Source organism: Actinia tenebrosa, unplaced genomic scaffold (assembly GCF_029948245.1).
Source record: "Actinia tenebrosa isolate PJP-AT-01 unplaced genomic scaffold, QUT_ActTen_1.0 PGA_scaffold0__85_contigs__length_37466705, whole genome shotgun sequence".
Taxonomy (NCBI): Eukaryota; Metazoa; Cnidaria; class Anthozoa; order Actiniaria; family Actiniidae; genus Actinia; species Actinia tenebrosa.
Genome location: NW_028292569.1, coordinates 7,289,832 through 7,306,063, shown reverse-complemented (window position 1 = coordinate 7,306,063; position 16,232 = coordinate 7,289,832). Strand labels below are relative to the sequence as shown.

General features: G+C 35.8%; 2 protein-coding genes across 5 annotated transcripts in view; one reads left to right on the top strand and one right to left on the bottom strand.

Moving 5' to 3' along the window:
• Positions 1–3,268: 3,268 nt before the first annotated feature.
• LOC116308782 (uncharacterized) overlaps positions 3,269–16,232 on the top strand; it is a 43,625-nt gene continuing 30,661 nt past the window's right edge. For 3 of the 4 annotated variants that reach the window (XM_031719288.2, XM_031719273.2, XM_089028156.1), the window contains exons 1-2: positions 3,269–3,392; positions 13,749–13,878. The gene's annotated coding sequence lies outside the window, so the exon portion shown is untranslated. The remainder of the gene's footprint in view (positions 3,393–13,748; positions 13,879–16,232) is intronic. The other variant, XM_089028158.1, reaches the window with a different exon arrangement.
• On the bottom strand, positions 9,222–13,464 carry LOC148913370 (uncharacterized). Its single transcript, XM_089028151.1, has 2 exons — positions 12,565–13,464; positions 9,222–12,469 (listed from the first exon to the last, which is right to left on the bottom strand). Exon 2 carries the CDS (start codon positions 12,448–12,450, stop codon positions 11,392–11,394), a length of 1,059 nt encoding a protein of 352 aa, XP_088884277.1. The 5' UTR covers positions 12,451–12,469; positions 12,565–13,464; the 3' UTR covers positions 9,222–11,391.

Genomic DNA, 16,232 nt, shown 5'->3' with positions numbered 1-16,232 from the left:
AAAAACAGCTTTATTTGGAAACTAATATTACTGTGCGTTGAATAGAAAAAACTAATAGTTACCCAGAAAGGAAAGTCACGAACGGGACACGAGACCCATGCGAGGTGACAACCTCATGAAATGTTGAAATAACGTAAAGATATATGCAATAAATATAACATTGTATGTAAAAATAAGTTCATTAAGATAAAACTAGTGTACTTTATGAGGTTAACCTCTATAACAGATATTTTGATTAGTAGATATTGTGAGCAGTTGTACCCGGAAATCACGACTACATCACAGCTTTTAAAAGCGATTTTGAAAAAAATACTATATTTATGCCTGGAGCTGTTGCGCAATCCATTCGTGATGTATTCCGCTTCTTCTAGATCAGTCTAGGCGTTGCGGGCAGCCAATATATGTCAATTGGCCTTGTCATCAACGACTATATTTATGCCTTGGGCTGTTGCGCACTTCATTCATGATGTATGCCGATTCTATATCAGTCTTGGCGGCGCGGCCAATATAAGTCAATAGTCACTTTCACAGTTCCCTGCGCCATCTTGAAAGGTATAGCCGTGCCTTTGCATCGAAGCGAGACATGTTTCATGTGACATGTGAGACAAAATTGCTAAATGGGTTTTCAGTCTGGAGTTCATGCTTCATTAGAACAACTCCAGAAAACAACTCTGGAGCTCATGCAATCAAGAACAACTCGGAGCAAATGATCAAAGCAGAATTGTAATAATTGTCTTTTTTATCTAAAGCTCTTTGACAAGAGTGAAAATAAGTCTTGAAATAAGTCCCTAACAGTCCAACCATGAGATTTTCACAATGGCTGCCAAAAGTCTGAGGGGTGCCCCAACATATACTTCAGGGGCCACAGGGAGCCCAAATAACTAAATAACACTTATTGCAACAAGAATAATGAAGGATGCATCAAGCTGGCTAACTACTCTACAATTAACGTCAGAAAACTTCAACCTGAATAAGAGAGAGTTCTATGATGTCCTCAACCTTAGATATCGTTGGAAACTAAAGTACCGGCTTCAGTCAATATTGCCCCTGTGAGAAAACTTTCAGAAACGTGCTGAGAATTAGCTTGTATGGTTAGTTGTAAAGTGAGTTACTAGTAAAGGAATAGAGAAAATAAGAGAAAAATATCAAATGCCCTTGGCGGGAATCGAACCCACGTCTTCGGTATTCCAGTTCCAGGAACTAGTATTTCTGAAATACGTGGGATTTATTTGTTTTGCTTGTTATTCTTAAGAGATATCATTTTAATTCAAAAGCCTACTTCACTTGACCTTTGTATCTCGATATTATAAAGACCATTAATATACTAATTATCCTGATTCTTGGACTGAAATAATTGCTCTGGGTTTTCAGTCTGGAATACATGCATCAGTAGATCTTTTCACTTAATATTATTCTGTAAGGTTAATCTAGAATAATTGCGCTAATATTATGTAATATCGTAGTTAACATGTTTTGTGTATTACTCTTGATAAAAACAATTGCAAATGACAGCGTCTAACTCGAAAACTAAGTGTTAAATTAGACATTAACTAATAACAAAAATATGAGAAATGAAAAATGTGATTAAGCGATTGATTAATTAAAAGCTTAGTATTTTAAAAATGTAAAAAAGAATGTAAATAAGATATTGTATTTGTATTTGTATTCGTATTTGTATTCGTATTTGTATTTGTATTTGTATTTGTATTTGTATTTGTAATAATGATTCGGCAGCAAAAAGTAACTTTAATACAAGTTAAAACTCGTATACTTAAATAATTTTATGATAACTTTTTAAAAAAATTTTAATTTAAATTTTATAACTTTATAATTTTTTAAACATTTTAATTTCTTAAATAGTTTTAATTTGAATACAATTTAAAACTTGTATACACAGAAAAAATACACAGGTTTGGCATCCGATGCATACCGCAGTTTGTGAAGACTACAGACTCATCTGCACAATTAATTATAAGTCAGCTATTCACAGATACCATTAAAAGTCCATGGGATTTCAAAACCCATGGACTTTTAATGGTATCTGTGAATAGCTGACTTACATATTCTTCGTTTGCACGTTACGTCATCGCAGCCATGTTGGTGCCATTTAACAAAAGATTTCTCATTAGCATCCATTGTGAACGGCACCACAATGGCCGCCATGCTTTGGTCTTTTAACTCTCTTGGGAATGCTTGCAATCCATCAATTACAGTTGACTTCTGCAAATTATTTTCTTTTAATTAAACGAGGCTTAGCCTGTGCAGGAGAGTCTTCAGTCAAAATACAGCTGCATTTACCGAATGAACAAAAGGCTTACTGGACACTTGGTTTTTGACGAAATATTCAGCAATAGACCATTCCCTATTTAAGGAATAATATTATAATCATATTCTTTGCACACTTTCTTTGATCAGTTAACTAGCACCAATAGACCTCTTTAGCTTGGGGTAATGTTGTTCCCTTTCAGACCACGTGTCATTCCCTTGAGAATAAGATTCTTTGTTTGAGCTGTATCCATATTTATGTGTCTTCTTATGTGCAACCGAGCGCAAACCTTAAACAGAGGAATGCTACTTTAGGGAATGACGCCGAAGAGGTCTATTCTCTTACTATTCTCACGAGGGAAAAAAGGTTAAATAAAAGGAAAATTCGCGAAGCATTTTTGTCGTGGTATTGAAATGACGGCATTTTGCAAACAGCCTGTTCTCAAAGGCTTCAGGGGTAGCCTCTTACTATTTACATATTCCAGTGAAGGTGGAAGTGTTTGTATTGTTGAGGTTGTGCATTCGTTACTTTACCATTGGTATTTGTTAAAATTCTGACACTGATAAGAGGCTATTCTTGTGTAAATGAGTCTGTAATCAAGGAACACAGCGGAACTTGTCTAATCAGGAAAAAAACGTTTATTTAAGTAGAAGAAAATAATACTCAAGGGAATAACGATATTTTGATTCTTCTAGTAGGAAATTGTTAAGTCGAGTTTATATTTGATTGCACTGAGCATGCGCATCTAGTGTGTGTAAACTTAGACAAACAAAGCCCTTTCTTCGTCACGTGTGTTCGGCCGCAATGACGGCATTAGTCCACCAGACTTGTTGTGCCTTGTCTGATTATAGTGTCGTGCTCAGGCAAACTGATTGGATAGTCACTAAATTTCAAATACCGTGATTGGTTGAAAGTTATGTCATCGAATTCAGTGAAGCGCATCTATCACAAACATATATGAAAACTACCCTAACTCTTATATATGCTCTCCAAGGTGCCCATTAAACGACCCTATCTCATGGAGCTTCAAACGTCTCAGAAGATTTTAAGAAGTTGAAGACTTACTCTTACAAAGACGGGAGTGGAAGCGGAAGAAAACTGTTAAGCTTCTCTCGGACAAATTCAGGTAACATAGAATTAAAGACATATACAAATTAAATGTTTCCATAACCTAGGATCAATTAGTTTTAAAAGCAATTTTTACATAGTTTCAGTTTCAGTCTATTCATCATTAGCGTCTATATATCTGTTATAAGTATTTAAGACTTAATGCTAATATTTATTAATACATTACAATCATACACATATACATTTACAATATTTCATAAGTTATATCAAATTATTAGAAAAAGAAGAAAATGGAATATGTGTATATGAGGAATACTTAAGCACATCTTAATACAACGGTGGTTCTATTCTTTACATTGACTAGATATTTATTCAAATGCTGTTATTTCTTTTGCTGAAACAATCATATATATTCTTTGTTACTATTTTTTGTATTGATTTCTTTGGATTTATGATAAAAGCAAATTTGTCTTCGTTTTTCAACCAATTTTCTATTCGTAGTTATGTTATATTTTCAATCTTATCAATAAGATATTTTCTTTCTTTATAATAATTTGGGCATATGTTAGTAGGAAGTGTAATTCACTCTCGTATACGTTGGGTTTCAAAATATGTCTTGAGATACCTAATAAGAGCTTTCGTAAAAAAAATAATATTTTTTTCAATCCTTTATTTATTTATTTATTTTTTTGGTAATGGAAAAAACCCAAGCATACTCAACTTGATTGCCAATTATTTTCATATCCTCTAATTCATGCCTATTTTAGTTTCTAACATTTTCAAGTATATATATATTTTACTGGAAAAAATTGAGACTATTTTTTAAAAATTTCGGCCCCTTATACTTAAGCTTCGACTTATTTTACTGGCAGTACTACTTTCACATGTAGCGACCAACTTCAATTAAGAAAAAGTTTGTTAAAGTTGGTGAAACATGGGCTCACCGCTAGACGGTTGTGATGACGAAGTGGCGGTGACTCGGAAAAGACCGAAGATTTGATAGCTTCGATAATTCAATCTCACAGATTGAATTCTGAAACAACCTCTGGGCTGATCTAAGTCAGGGCACGGCTAACTCACAGATCCAACCCTGAAACAACCTCTGGGCTGATGTAAGTCAGGGCACAGCTAACTCACAGATCGAACCCTGAAACAACCTCTGGGCCGATGTAAGTCAGGGCACGGCTAACTCACAGATTCATTCAGTGAGAATTGGCATTCAGCAAATTCATACTTTTAAAACTGAGGTCAAATTTCGGATTTCTGCTTGATTATTTCATGAAGGGTTTTTAATATATTTTGATTCTTATTTTTTGGTTGGCTGCTCAGAAAAGTAGTCGGAAATTCCAACACGCTAAAGCACTTATAACCTTTTTATTCTAGAAGTCACGAGATTTCCTAACTACGTCATACCAGTCTAATTTTGGAACTTTAATTGCTAACAACGTTTGTAAGTTCAAATTAATCTTCTCTCTTAAAACGATACTCTAACATAAGTACTGTGATATTACTTCAGAGTAGAAAGATATAATATATAAGATTTAATTTAACGATGAATATTACGGGTAGTGACATAATAAATCAACGTTTCAGCGTCAAATCGATAATTTTATCATGCTTGATAAGATTTGATTATCCGAGAAATGTCTGATTCTGAGGGAAAATTTCTAGAAGCAAAATTCAAATCACTGGCGGCGATAATCGAAACCGCAATTGAAAATCGAGGAATTCTGATTGATTGTGTTTTGAAGAAACTAGTCGGCCGCGGGTGCTAAACCTCGTTTGGCCTCTCAATTTCCACCTCGAGCTAGATTATTAATTGAGAATGCCAATGGGGTAGTTGTTAACTGACATTTGGCCATAAAAAAAAAAAAAAAACAACTGAAAAAATAACCTAATATTGATTATTTATCTATATACAGCTAATTCAAAAAACGTTGTCATCGCCAAAGGCGATAGTCGATAGGTCATTTCGACATGGAAATGGTTTCGTTGAATACAAAGAACATCGAATGATCTCAGCACTAAGGTCCATACTCTTGACGAGAATAAGAAGCAGAAAAACAAGTCATTCCAGTGCACGCACTAAACCCGTGAAACAAATACTAACTTTTATTTAGTACTAAATGGTGATAAATAAACAATAGAAAACAAAAGATTCTGTATGAAAATAGTGCTAATAATTAATGTTCACGGAATTAGTGCGTGCACTCTAGTAAGGAATAATACGCACTACGACACAATACGAGTTGATTATAATTCCACGGGTTTTGGATGCATGGCTGAATATTATAACGCACAACTGAGGCTAAGGCTGAGCAAGAGAGAATTCGAAACCGATTAGTTTACGTTTCTATTCTTTTCTTTTCTTTTCTTTTCTTTTCTTTTCTTTTCTTTTCTTTTCTTTTCTTTTCTTTTCTTTTCTTTTCTTTTCTTTTCTTTTCTTTTCTTTTCTTTTCTTTTCTTTTCTTTTCTTTTCTTTTCTTTTCCTTTCTTTTCTTTTCTTTTCTTTGCTTTGCTTTGCTTTTCTTTTCTTTTCCTTTCTTTTCCTTTCTTTTCTTTTCTTTTCTTTTCCGAGTTTTCTTTCCTTTTCTCTTCTTTTCTTTTCTTTTCTTTTCTTTTCTTTTCTTTTCTTTTCTTTTCTTTTCTTTTCTTTTCTTTCCTTTCCTTTCTGTTATAGATTTATAGATTGATTTATTCGTGCTCTCGCTAGTACAAGTTCTGAATCACTGTTTACAAACTAGATCATTATATATCAGAGTACAGTCACGTGATCAGTATGACATTAACAATCAGATATATGACACTTTCCTTCCTTTTCCTTTTCTTTTCTTTTTTCTTTTCTTTTCTTTTTTGTTCCGCCATTTTGAAAAATACAAGACCCAGAGTGCATAGCGGGCAAACAAGTCCCAGTCCTACGCGATAAAAACACTCGTGTACAGAATTCTGGGTAATTTTCAAAATGGTGGACAAAAGTATGAACAAGAAATATAAGTAAGTAAATTGAATAAGTTAATTATTTATTAATATAATCATTGTCGTTGTACATCTTACTTTATTGTGTTTATATTCTCGTAGAACTTGTGATTTTATTACAAAAAAATTAATATCAGGACCATAAATTTTGACAGCTTCTTTTAAATTTTTCCACAATTCATTCGATTCAACTTTGATATTGAAAATCTTGAATATTTGAATTTTACAATCTTACTTCGTTTTTTATTTTCCATGTTTCTAATCATTAATTTAAATTATCTGATACTCAAGGTTTGAGCCTTTTTCATGTGTTTTAATGCAGTGACGTTCTGTGAAGGAATTCAAAAAGTTTGTATTGTTCAAATTGTTCATTCTTAAAAAATCCTCTGCTCGCAGGGTAGTTCATTCTTCACTTTGCCGAACGTTTAAGGAGAAGTTCACGGTAGAATACTGTATTCCTGTTTCACAGTTCTCTAATTTTGACTCTTCTTCATGGATTTACACGTCACTGCTACAATTGTTGAGAATATCAAATACCGAGAATAGAGGCTTTGCACCATCATGTGAAAATCTTGAATAACAATAGATATTCAAATTGGTCGCCATATTTTCATTTCAAGCGTTAACTTCACTCTTAAATCTCTAATAAGTCCTAGCGGAACTAATGATAATCATATAGACCAATTTCAAAACTTGCACCGATGTGAGGCTTAAGTTGTTAACAAAGGGATCTGGCGTGACTCAAAGTAATCTGGCGTGATTCAAAAGTCACGAATCACGCCAGATTACTTTGAGTCACGCCAGATTCCTTTGTTCACAACTTAAGCCTCACATCGGTGCGAGTTTTGAATTTGGTCTATAGCTGTGGGTATGGTAGTGATAGTGGCGATGGTGATTGTCGTGATTATATAATTATGATCGGATGGTGATGATGAGACTGTATAGATGACGTAAGTAAGGGAAAGTATGTCTTTTTTATTGGGGGGAGGTCTGGGGGAATTGAAGTAAACTATTCAAAAATGGTTATAGCCCTCCCCTCCCCCATTTCATTCAGTACGAAGTTCATGACCCTCCTTTTAAGTCAACAAGGAAGCAGCTTTCGTCAAAATAAAAAGGTTTGGTTAATAATTAGTGGTGATGTTGTTATTTATGACTTTATGGAGCTATAATGATAGCGATTGAGATAATAGCGATAGTAACGATGAAAATGAAAAATTGCGGGCCACAAGTTTAACATCTATTGTATTCTTGGCTTTTACCTACGTCATCGAAAATTTTTACAAAGACTTATATACAACAAAACTTCCATAGGCCGAAAGAGCAAAGAAAACTGTATATCTCAGACAAAGTTCTAGCTAAAAGAAGCTTAGTTTAGATAAGGAGACACGAGTGATTGATTATACTCACAATAAGCCTGAAGCGAGATGACGTTTAACCCCCGTCTCTAGACCATAATCCTTTTCACACTGCTTTTGGTCTTTAATTATGACTAATGTTCCTGTATTCTCTAAGGAATCAAAAATTTTAATATGAAAGAATTTTAAAAGCTATTATGGTATAGAGTCGGGGGTAAAACGTCATCTCGCTTCAGGCTTATTTAGTTGATATGTCTGGGTCCGCCATCTTTGCGTCCTATTGAGAGGCACAAAGATGATGAAGGCCAAATCACGAAGCTTGAAAATGATGTTTATCTTACAATCACTTAGTAGTGTATTGCTCACCTTATAATTAAAGTATTATTATTATTTAGTAAAAATACGCAGGTGATTATCGAAAATCTCGCGCGCTGATTGGTCGAGAAACTCACACTATTACACGATAATCACCTCCAGCGATAATCCAAAATGGCGGCCAGCCGCTTCGTTGCTGTTACCGGAAAAAAATGTCTTTTATCTTCTTCTTCTTCTTCTTCTTCTTCTTCTTCTTCTTCTTCTTCTTCTTCTTCTTTTTTTTTTTTTTTTTTGAAAGAATCACCTGTGTATTTATACTAAAACAATTATTTGCCTCAGCCTCAGTGAATATCGGAGAACATTTACCTCGCCGCTCGAAGACTTCGGCGAATAATTGTTATATAATGATGATAAAATAACTAATTCGTCTTGGTACAATAATATACCCATTTCGGATCACGTGTCTAATTCGTATTCATCTTCTCGTGCGCAAGCAACCGTTAAACAAAAAAAAGATACTCTAGGGAATGAGACGTGGTCTAAAATAGGTAAGAAATGAACGAACAAGAAATAGAGGATATTACATGGGCGCGCGGAGATACGAAATTTATCTTCGAGTGAGAGATTTTCAACACGAGAAGATAAATTTCGTATCTCCAAGCGCCCATGTAATATTCTGTTTATTATATAATTATCAGTGAAAGTATGTTTTGGCTTTTTCAGGCAATTCTTTTTGTGTATTTTTGAATAGCCATCGCAATGGTGTTATTTTTACACGTGAAAATTGAAAATTAGACAAGAGGTAGACTTACCTTGAAGGATAATTGTAATTCTATGAGCCATATGGAACATTATGACCTTATTATGCGTACTTTCTTGCGCATGCGCAAAGCCCACATTCCAAAGAAAACCATTGTTATGCAAATAGCAAACAGGTATATAATGTGAACGCCGGACAGACCAGGCCTCTCCTTTTCTTATGTGCAGATTAAAACAAACAAGAACATTTGGTATCATAACACTAGTAGGGGTTGGGAAGTCATATATCATGCTCCGACCCGGGTGGGAAAATAAGGTCATAATGTTCCATATGGCTCATAGAATTACAATTATCCTTCAAGGTAAGTCTACCTCTTGTCTAATTTTCAATTCTCTTTCACCATACTACACATTATGCCCTTATTATGCGTGTTTAAAGACATGATGCCAAATGACATTAGTAAGAAGATGCAATCAAAATGTACTGGTCATAGTCTTTATTATTATGACAAGACAATAGCACCTACAGATTTGCTTGTAGTAACGACAGGTTTATTGTAAAACCTATTAAACGTGCTGGCAGCCGACCAGTCAGCTAGCTTCAAAATGTCTGAAATGGAGGCTCCTTTAAGTAGGGCTGCAGAGCTAGCTGCGGAACGAAAACTATGAGCCTTATAGATTGATATGTCTACAGAGGCTTGCTGAAGCACAGTCTTAAGCCAACGAGCTATGGTGCACGAGCGAACTGCCCTATGGGGCTTACAAAATGAAATAAATAACTGATTCACTGAACCCTCATCCAAAGTTCTTAGGGATTCAGTTTGAGCAATATAATGCAAGAGGTGTGCACGTGGGCACAAATTAATGTTTTCAGCAAAGCGTGGAATCTCGACCTTTGGAAAAGTCTTTCCTGGTCGAGATGTCTTAATACGGTCCTTTATTAGAAATACGATCTTGTCTTCATAGACCGACATGTTATCGAGGCTGAGATTATGAAGTGACTGGCACCTTTGGGCAGTAACTAGAGCAATTAAGGCTAAAAGGAGGAAAGGCGTACGCATTAAAATCTTTCCAAACTAGAGAAAATGCGTCACATGCAAAAGTCGACGGATCTGGTGACCACGACACAAAACGATGCACTTTGGCGTTCAGGCGCGAGGCAAAAAGATCTATATCAGGATCGAACGTTGCCTGCGACAACCACTTAAACACAGTGGGATGGAGGCTCCATTCCGTTCTGTCATTAAAGTGGCGAGAGTTAAAGTCCGCAGTTTCGTTATGAATACCCGAAACATGGACGGCACTGAGCATTAGGTTTCTAGCTATGCACCATTCCCAGATAGTTCTTGATAGCTGGTTAATAGCGGGAGAGTGAATTCCACCCATGTTGTTAATATAATAAACGGCCGTCGTATTATCGATTTGTAACTGGACATGAGCATTGCGCAATTCTTTAGTGAAACATTTCAGAGCGAAAAACGCCGCTAAGGTTTCGAGATAATTAATGTGATGAGTGTATTACAACACGCTCCCCAACCCACACCACTAGCGTCACATGCTATAGTGATATCGGGTGCGGATGCAATCAAGGCTAAACCGTTATGATCAGCAATGTTATGGATTACCCACTGTAGATCGTCGCGTGCTTGGACACTCAGTGGACATGGGTCTTCAAAAGAAACGCCACGAGAAATAAGCTCAGATTTGCACATTTCGGTCGAGCGATAGAACAGTTTCATATACTTTACAGCTCGGAAAGCAGAAACTAAGAGACCCGAAACTTGGGCGACCTCGCGAACAGTAGGAGCGGAGTTCAATAAAAGCCGTTTACAATGAGAGACAATCTTTTCAATCTTACTCTCAGGAAGCGATATAGTCATGGATTTTGAATCGATAACAAACCCAAGAAATGTTATTGTTTTCGAAGGGTTGAGCTGGGATTTAGCAATGTTTATGGTGTATCCCAAGCGTGTCAAAAATTCACACACTTCTTGCGAATGAATAGAGCATTGTTCTGCTGTTTTGCCGATCACCAAAGTGTCGTCAATATAGAATACAACCCTAATGCCTCGGAATCTCAAAGCTGCATAGACGGGTTTGAGAATTTTCGTAAATGTACGAGGGGCTAGTTTATACCCAAACGGGAGACATGAAAACTCGTAAAGCGAATTTTCCCAAGTAAACCGTAAATATTTCCGATCATTAGGATGAATAGGAATACTAAAATAAGCATCTTTTAAGTCAATTGTTGCCATAAATTCGCCTGGTTGCAACAAATGCTTGACATAATCTATACTTTCCATCTTAAAATGGATAGTACGAACAAACTCATTGAGTGGTTTAAGATTGATGACTGGTCTAAGATCACCTGTCTTTTTGGGAACCAAGAATAAATTCGAGATAAACTCATCTGAAAGATGGTTCGTTTTAACGATCGCTCGTTTAGAGAGCAATTTTTCGACCTCAGAGGCAATTAAAGCGTGATCTGAGTCAGAAAGAGGTCGAGAGACCGGACGACGAAATTGCCGTGGTTTTGTCTCGAATTCAAGACGATAACCTTGAATAGATTGTAGAATCCAAGGGTCTGTGGTGATCTTAGACCATTCATGGACTTTATGAGCTAGATTACCAGCAAAAGGAGAAACACTTACATCATTTACTTGTGTTTCTAAGCAGCAGTGTCTGACTCTGTCGACTGTTTTTTCTCGTAACGAGGCGTCGAGCGGTTCTGATTGAATCTGTTGTAATTGTTGTTGCGCCGGGCTGGGCCCGGCTTTGAGGACAAAAAATCCTTAGAGCCTTGTCCTTGACGATTGCGGTTTCTGTTTCCACCACTTGCTCGAGTATCAGGATTCTTGGTGATTTGACGGCAATTCTGTTCGCCTTAGCAATATCGTCTACTTTCTTAGACAAGTCATCTCCGAAGAGATGAGTTGTAACTGGAGTAGAAGCGGAACATAAAGACTGGTAGTCTTTGCTGAGAGAAGCCTTGAGCAAATCTCGCCGCTTGAGTGATGTCTGAAAACCAGCATTCCCAATGAATGCAAGAGCATCAGAAAGGGCTCCAAGGAGCTCTTGTGGTTCAAGGAGTTCTTTCTCCTTCTTGGCCTTTATGGCTGATTCAGCCAAAGACACTAAAACTTGACCAGTTTTAACAATCATCTTTTGTAATTCTTGGACGCCAAGGTCCACAGATTTTGCTTTGTGTGGAAGCTCGTTCCACAAAGGTGAATTCACCCGTGGCACGCACAAGAGTTCGCAATTCTCAGGCGTGTGATATTTCTGAAGCAGAGGCTTCATCTTGTCTTCAATAGGTTTAGTAGTAAACGATTCGTTTACTCGTTTCGCCAAAGCTTCTTTGACTTTGGGACCTTTATTCTCTTGATCATCGAAGATGGAGGGCGGGAGTTCAAATTCGGCGTCGTCAGATAATATATCGCTTGCCAAATCGCCGAGTGAGGCACTCGGATCATAGCTCAGTCGAGCACGTTTAGGCGATGGTTCATCAACCTTAACGTTTTGAGATCTCTTTACGAGGTTAGACAAATCATCTATCGCCGACACAATGGAGTCTATTCCTAATCTCTGTTGTAGGAAGGACAGCGACTCTCCTGTGAACAGCTCGGTCGACAAAGATGGACCGTCATCTTGTAGAAGCGACAAATCGTCAGTATTATCTGCATGGAGAAACTCTTCGGTAGTCTTCGGCATTTTTCTTCAGGCAAATTTGCTGAGAAATATAAAGGCATAGGAACAAAGTCCCGTTAATAGTCAACTCGTTTACAAAATTGTATCAAGTAAAACGAGCAAGGAACGTGAGCTTACCTTGTGCGCTGGCACAAAGAAAGGAGAGGCCTGGTCTGTCCGGCGTTCACATTATATACCTGTTTGCTATTTGCATAACAATGGTTTTCTTTGGAATGTGGGCTTTGCGCATGCGCAAGAAAGTACGCATAATAAGGGCATAATGTGTAGTATGGTGAAAGAGAATAACATGTTATTTTCACGTGTGAAGATATCAATTTTTCGAAATAGAGAAAAATAGATATTTCATTGGTAATTATATAATAAGTAAGACTATTAATAAAGTGCACTTAAAGGTGCGCCAGGTAGAATCCTTCTGCGGTTTTGTCAAGGTCAACGAGCCAGTTACACGTATGGTTTCCCAATGCGGATTTTTTTCTTTGTTATGCAACATTAAATAAATATTACTGAAGTCACTCCAAATGAGGGAAACATAAATACTTCGAGGTTTAACGGCTTCTAGAGCAGACGTCGGTGCTTTTATTTCCTTTCGCTTTGATAGAGCGAAGAGATTAAATGAGAAAATGCTTTTCTTTCTCGTTCTTGTTCTTTCAAACTTTCTTCTTTTTCGACGAAGTATTTTTGCGTATTTAATTGTAAAAATTAAGCAACTTAATCCAAGCATGCATAACCTGATAGCCATAATTATCAAATGTAAAAGAATTACTTTTCCGCATTGATGGTCTCAAAGCTGGTTAACCAGTCTAGTCAGTCGCTAGTCGCTCCAGAACGATAGTTATTCAAAATATCGCCATCCATATTTCAATTCTGTGTATGCAAAAAAAATTTCACGCTTTGTTTTCGCGTTCTAATATCCCTCATTTATAGGATTTTTTTCTCTCTCTTACCTTTCGACCTGGCTTCAGTACACATTCTGTATACATATAAATGTAAATACCAAGGAATGAATATGAGGAAAGTTAACTTTTGAAAACTATTACTGACCAAGTCAAAAGGCATAGCTTATATGAGTTAATATTTTAAGTTTTAGGTAAAACTTTCAACTCGCTTTAGCAAATATCCGCTTATGAGAATGCCATTGAATTAAGAATAAGAAATCATTCTACGTCAAACGGATTTATGGGTGACTAAACTTGAGTAGTTGGACCATCCTGTAACGTCATAACAACGTTTGATTCATATACACATGTGACGATAACTGTCAATACCTATTTCCGCGAATGAATTGTGTACATTTTTTTTAGCTCACAGTTGGGGTCCTACCTGAGACGTGTTATCAGGAAGTCTTTAAAACTCGGCAACTTTGTACAAAGTCGCAAGACTGTACAGTGAGTTTCCACGAAGCTAACGACTTAAACAATTCTATATCGTAAGGTAAGGAAGTAGTCATTGGCTCTAGATTTTTTAGGAATTTAAAATTAATTTCAAGTCTTGTTTCTAAGACTTGTAAATATCAATTTTGACATTTGGGAAAAAACGGCTTTACTGAGTCAATAATTTTAATCAAGCTCAAGTTCTATAGGAAGCGTAGCCTTCAATTACTTCTTATACTTTAAGAGGAATTTTTTTCAATAATGAGCAATAATGGCAAAAAGCGCCAAAAACTAGACATTCGTATGAGTTTTGATCCCAATTTTCTTTTTGGGTTAACACTCAAAACCTTTTATTAACAGTTAGAAACTGATGTACTATGATAAAATGCCTGTTTGAAGCGGTATCTTCAATTGTACAAAGATGTTTTGTTACATTTGTGTTAGAATGTAGCTTTGTCAGGCTTTTTTATATAGAAAATATATGAGAAATAAGCAAATGAAGGCCTAAACCTCATTTTCGAATGGGCTTTGGGTTAACACTTTGATTCCACTTTCATCGGTCATCTCCACTTCCAAACAAGTTAAACTTTCTAATAACAAGATTTTAGCCTTGTACAACAGCCTTCCTTACCTCTGCTCTCATACGACCACACCGCTTCAAAGATAAAGAAAACCTCAAAAAAAAACTTGAATCGAAAAAATATATCAGTCTTGAGTTCGGTAACACATTTCCAAACTATGCACATTTTTCTAAAGAACAACTTTTTGCAAGCAATGCACATTTTGTTACTCTTTCTATGAATTGTAAGACTATGGAAAGCAAGGGATCTCTGGTCTGTCGAACCACTTGTTTTATTGAACCTCGTCTTAGACGTTTATACAAGTTAAGTGTCAGATCTAACTACACAAACTAGAGCAGAGTCAGGTTGACCAGAAGGACTTTCCTTAGTCGGTATGGCTGTCAGTCGGGATTCCTTACTCGGTCACTGTCCTTACTTAGGTCTGTACCTCCCAGCACAACACGAAATACAACCTTAGCCTTATTCACAACTAAGTACAAGATTGAATGCACAGAAATAGTTAAATTACTCGTCCTTATATAACCAGGTAATCCAATCTGAAATTCTTCTTACATCACGCTTCTAGACAAGTTCAACCTTGGTGGTTTGAATGTTAAGCTTAATCATAGTCGGCCGCCATATTTTTCAATGTGTGCATGGTCAGTGTCACGTGATGGTACGGTTCAACATCAAATGTGAAACAATAGGCCGGTCCTTTGAAGTTCGCCAGCTTTCATAACCATCCCTTCTATTAACTATGATAAAAATAATAAAAATAATAATGATAATAATAATAATGATATTAATAATAATGATAATAATAATAATAATAATAAGGAGAGATACTTGATAGGGATAAAAAGAAAACTGTTAAATATCCTGACTTAAGATCTAGTCTTAAAAGAATGTACTCTGGATATAAAGTAACGCAAGTCAACATAGTTTTTGATTTTCTATCTGGATTTGATTTGATTAGTAAACTGGCTGATGTAGGCCTCACTGAAGGTCTAAAAATTGTAAGAAAGTGTCAGAAATGGGTTGTTTCACAGAACTGTGAGATTGTGAAACGTCTGTACAATTGTTAAATTTGTATACATCTTTGTAAAAGCAGTCATGCAGATATTTGCTTAGACTATCCATGCCCGCAATATTCTGTATTCATGTAGCAAAAATATCTGAAGTTGAAATAAACATATAATAATATATGGGTTAAATATAACTATGGGTTAATTTAAAGAGGTTTGTAGAATAGGAAACTACAAGTAGATCTTCAAGTCAAAACAGTCTCGGTTACTAAACCAAACATGCTAGACTTGCAGAATCATGTACAACATATCATCAGAATCATATAAACAAATCATTCCTAAGATTCTGTCGTATAACAAAATAAAACCTCTTTTTTGCTCTTAATTTAAATTCTTTTTTATTCGATTTCAAATGGTTTCCCCCGATAATTCTGGCCAGCAGAATCGAAGCTTTTTTTAAAGTTTTAAAGGTTCAAGCAATACATGTATTCAAAATCCAATCGTGTTTATATTAGAATATTGAGCTAAATCTCGTTTTAAGGAACAGGTTTTTCCGGTTTTGCAAAGGTTATGAACTCAAACTCTTACGAATTATATACTTTATATAACTCGTATATCTTATATACTTTTCAAAAGCAATCGCAATTCCTTTACTTGCAAAAAACTTTCAGTGCAAAAAGTGGAAAATTATTCAATATAAAAACAAGGCTCTCTCTTTCAGGAAAACTTACTTATACTTCATTTACGAAAAACATAAAAGATAACAGGAAAAGTCTTTATGATAAGCTTACGATAAATTTTCACCATTTGCTACAAAGCTTTAATCTCGA

Bases quoted from the DNA above. Each gene is read 5' to 3' on its own strand.
- LOC148913370 (XM_089028151.1), bottom strand. From the start codon at position 12,450: ATGCCGAAGACTACCGAAGAGTTTCTCCATGCAGATAATACTGACGAT.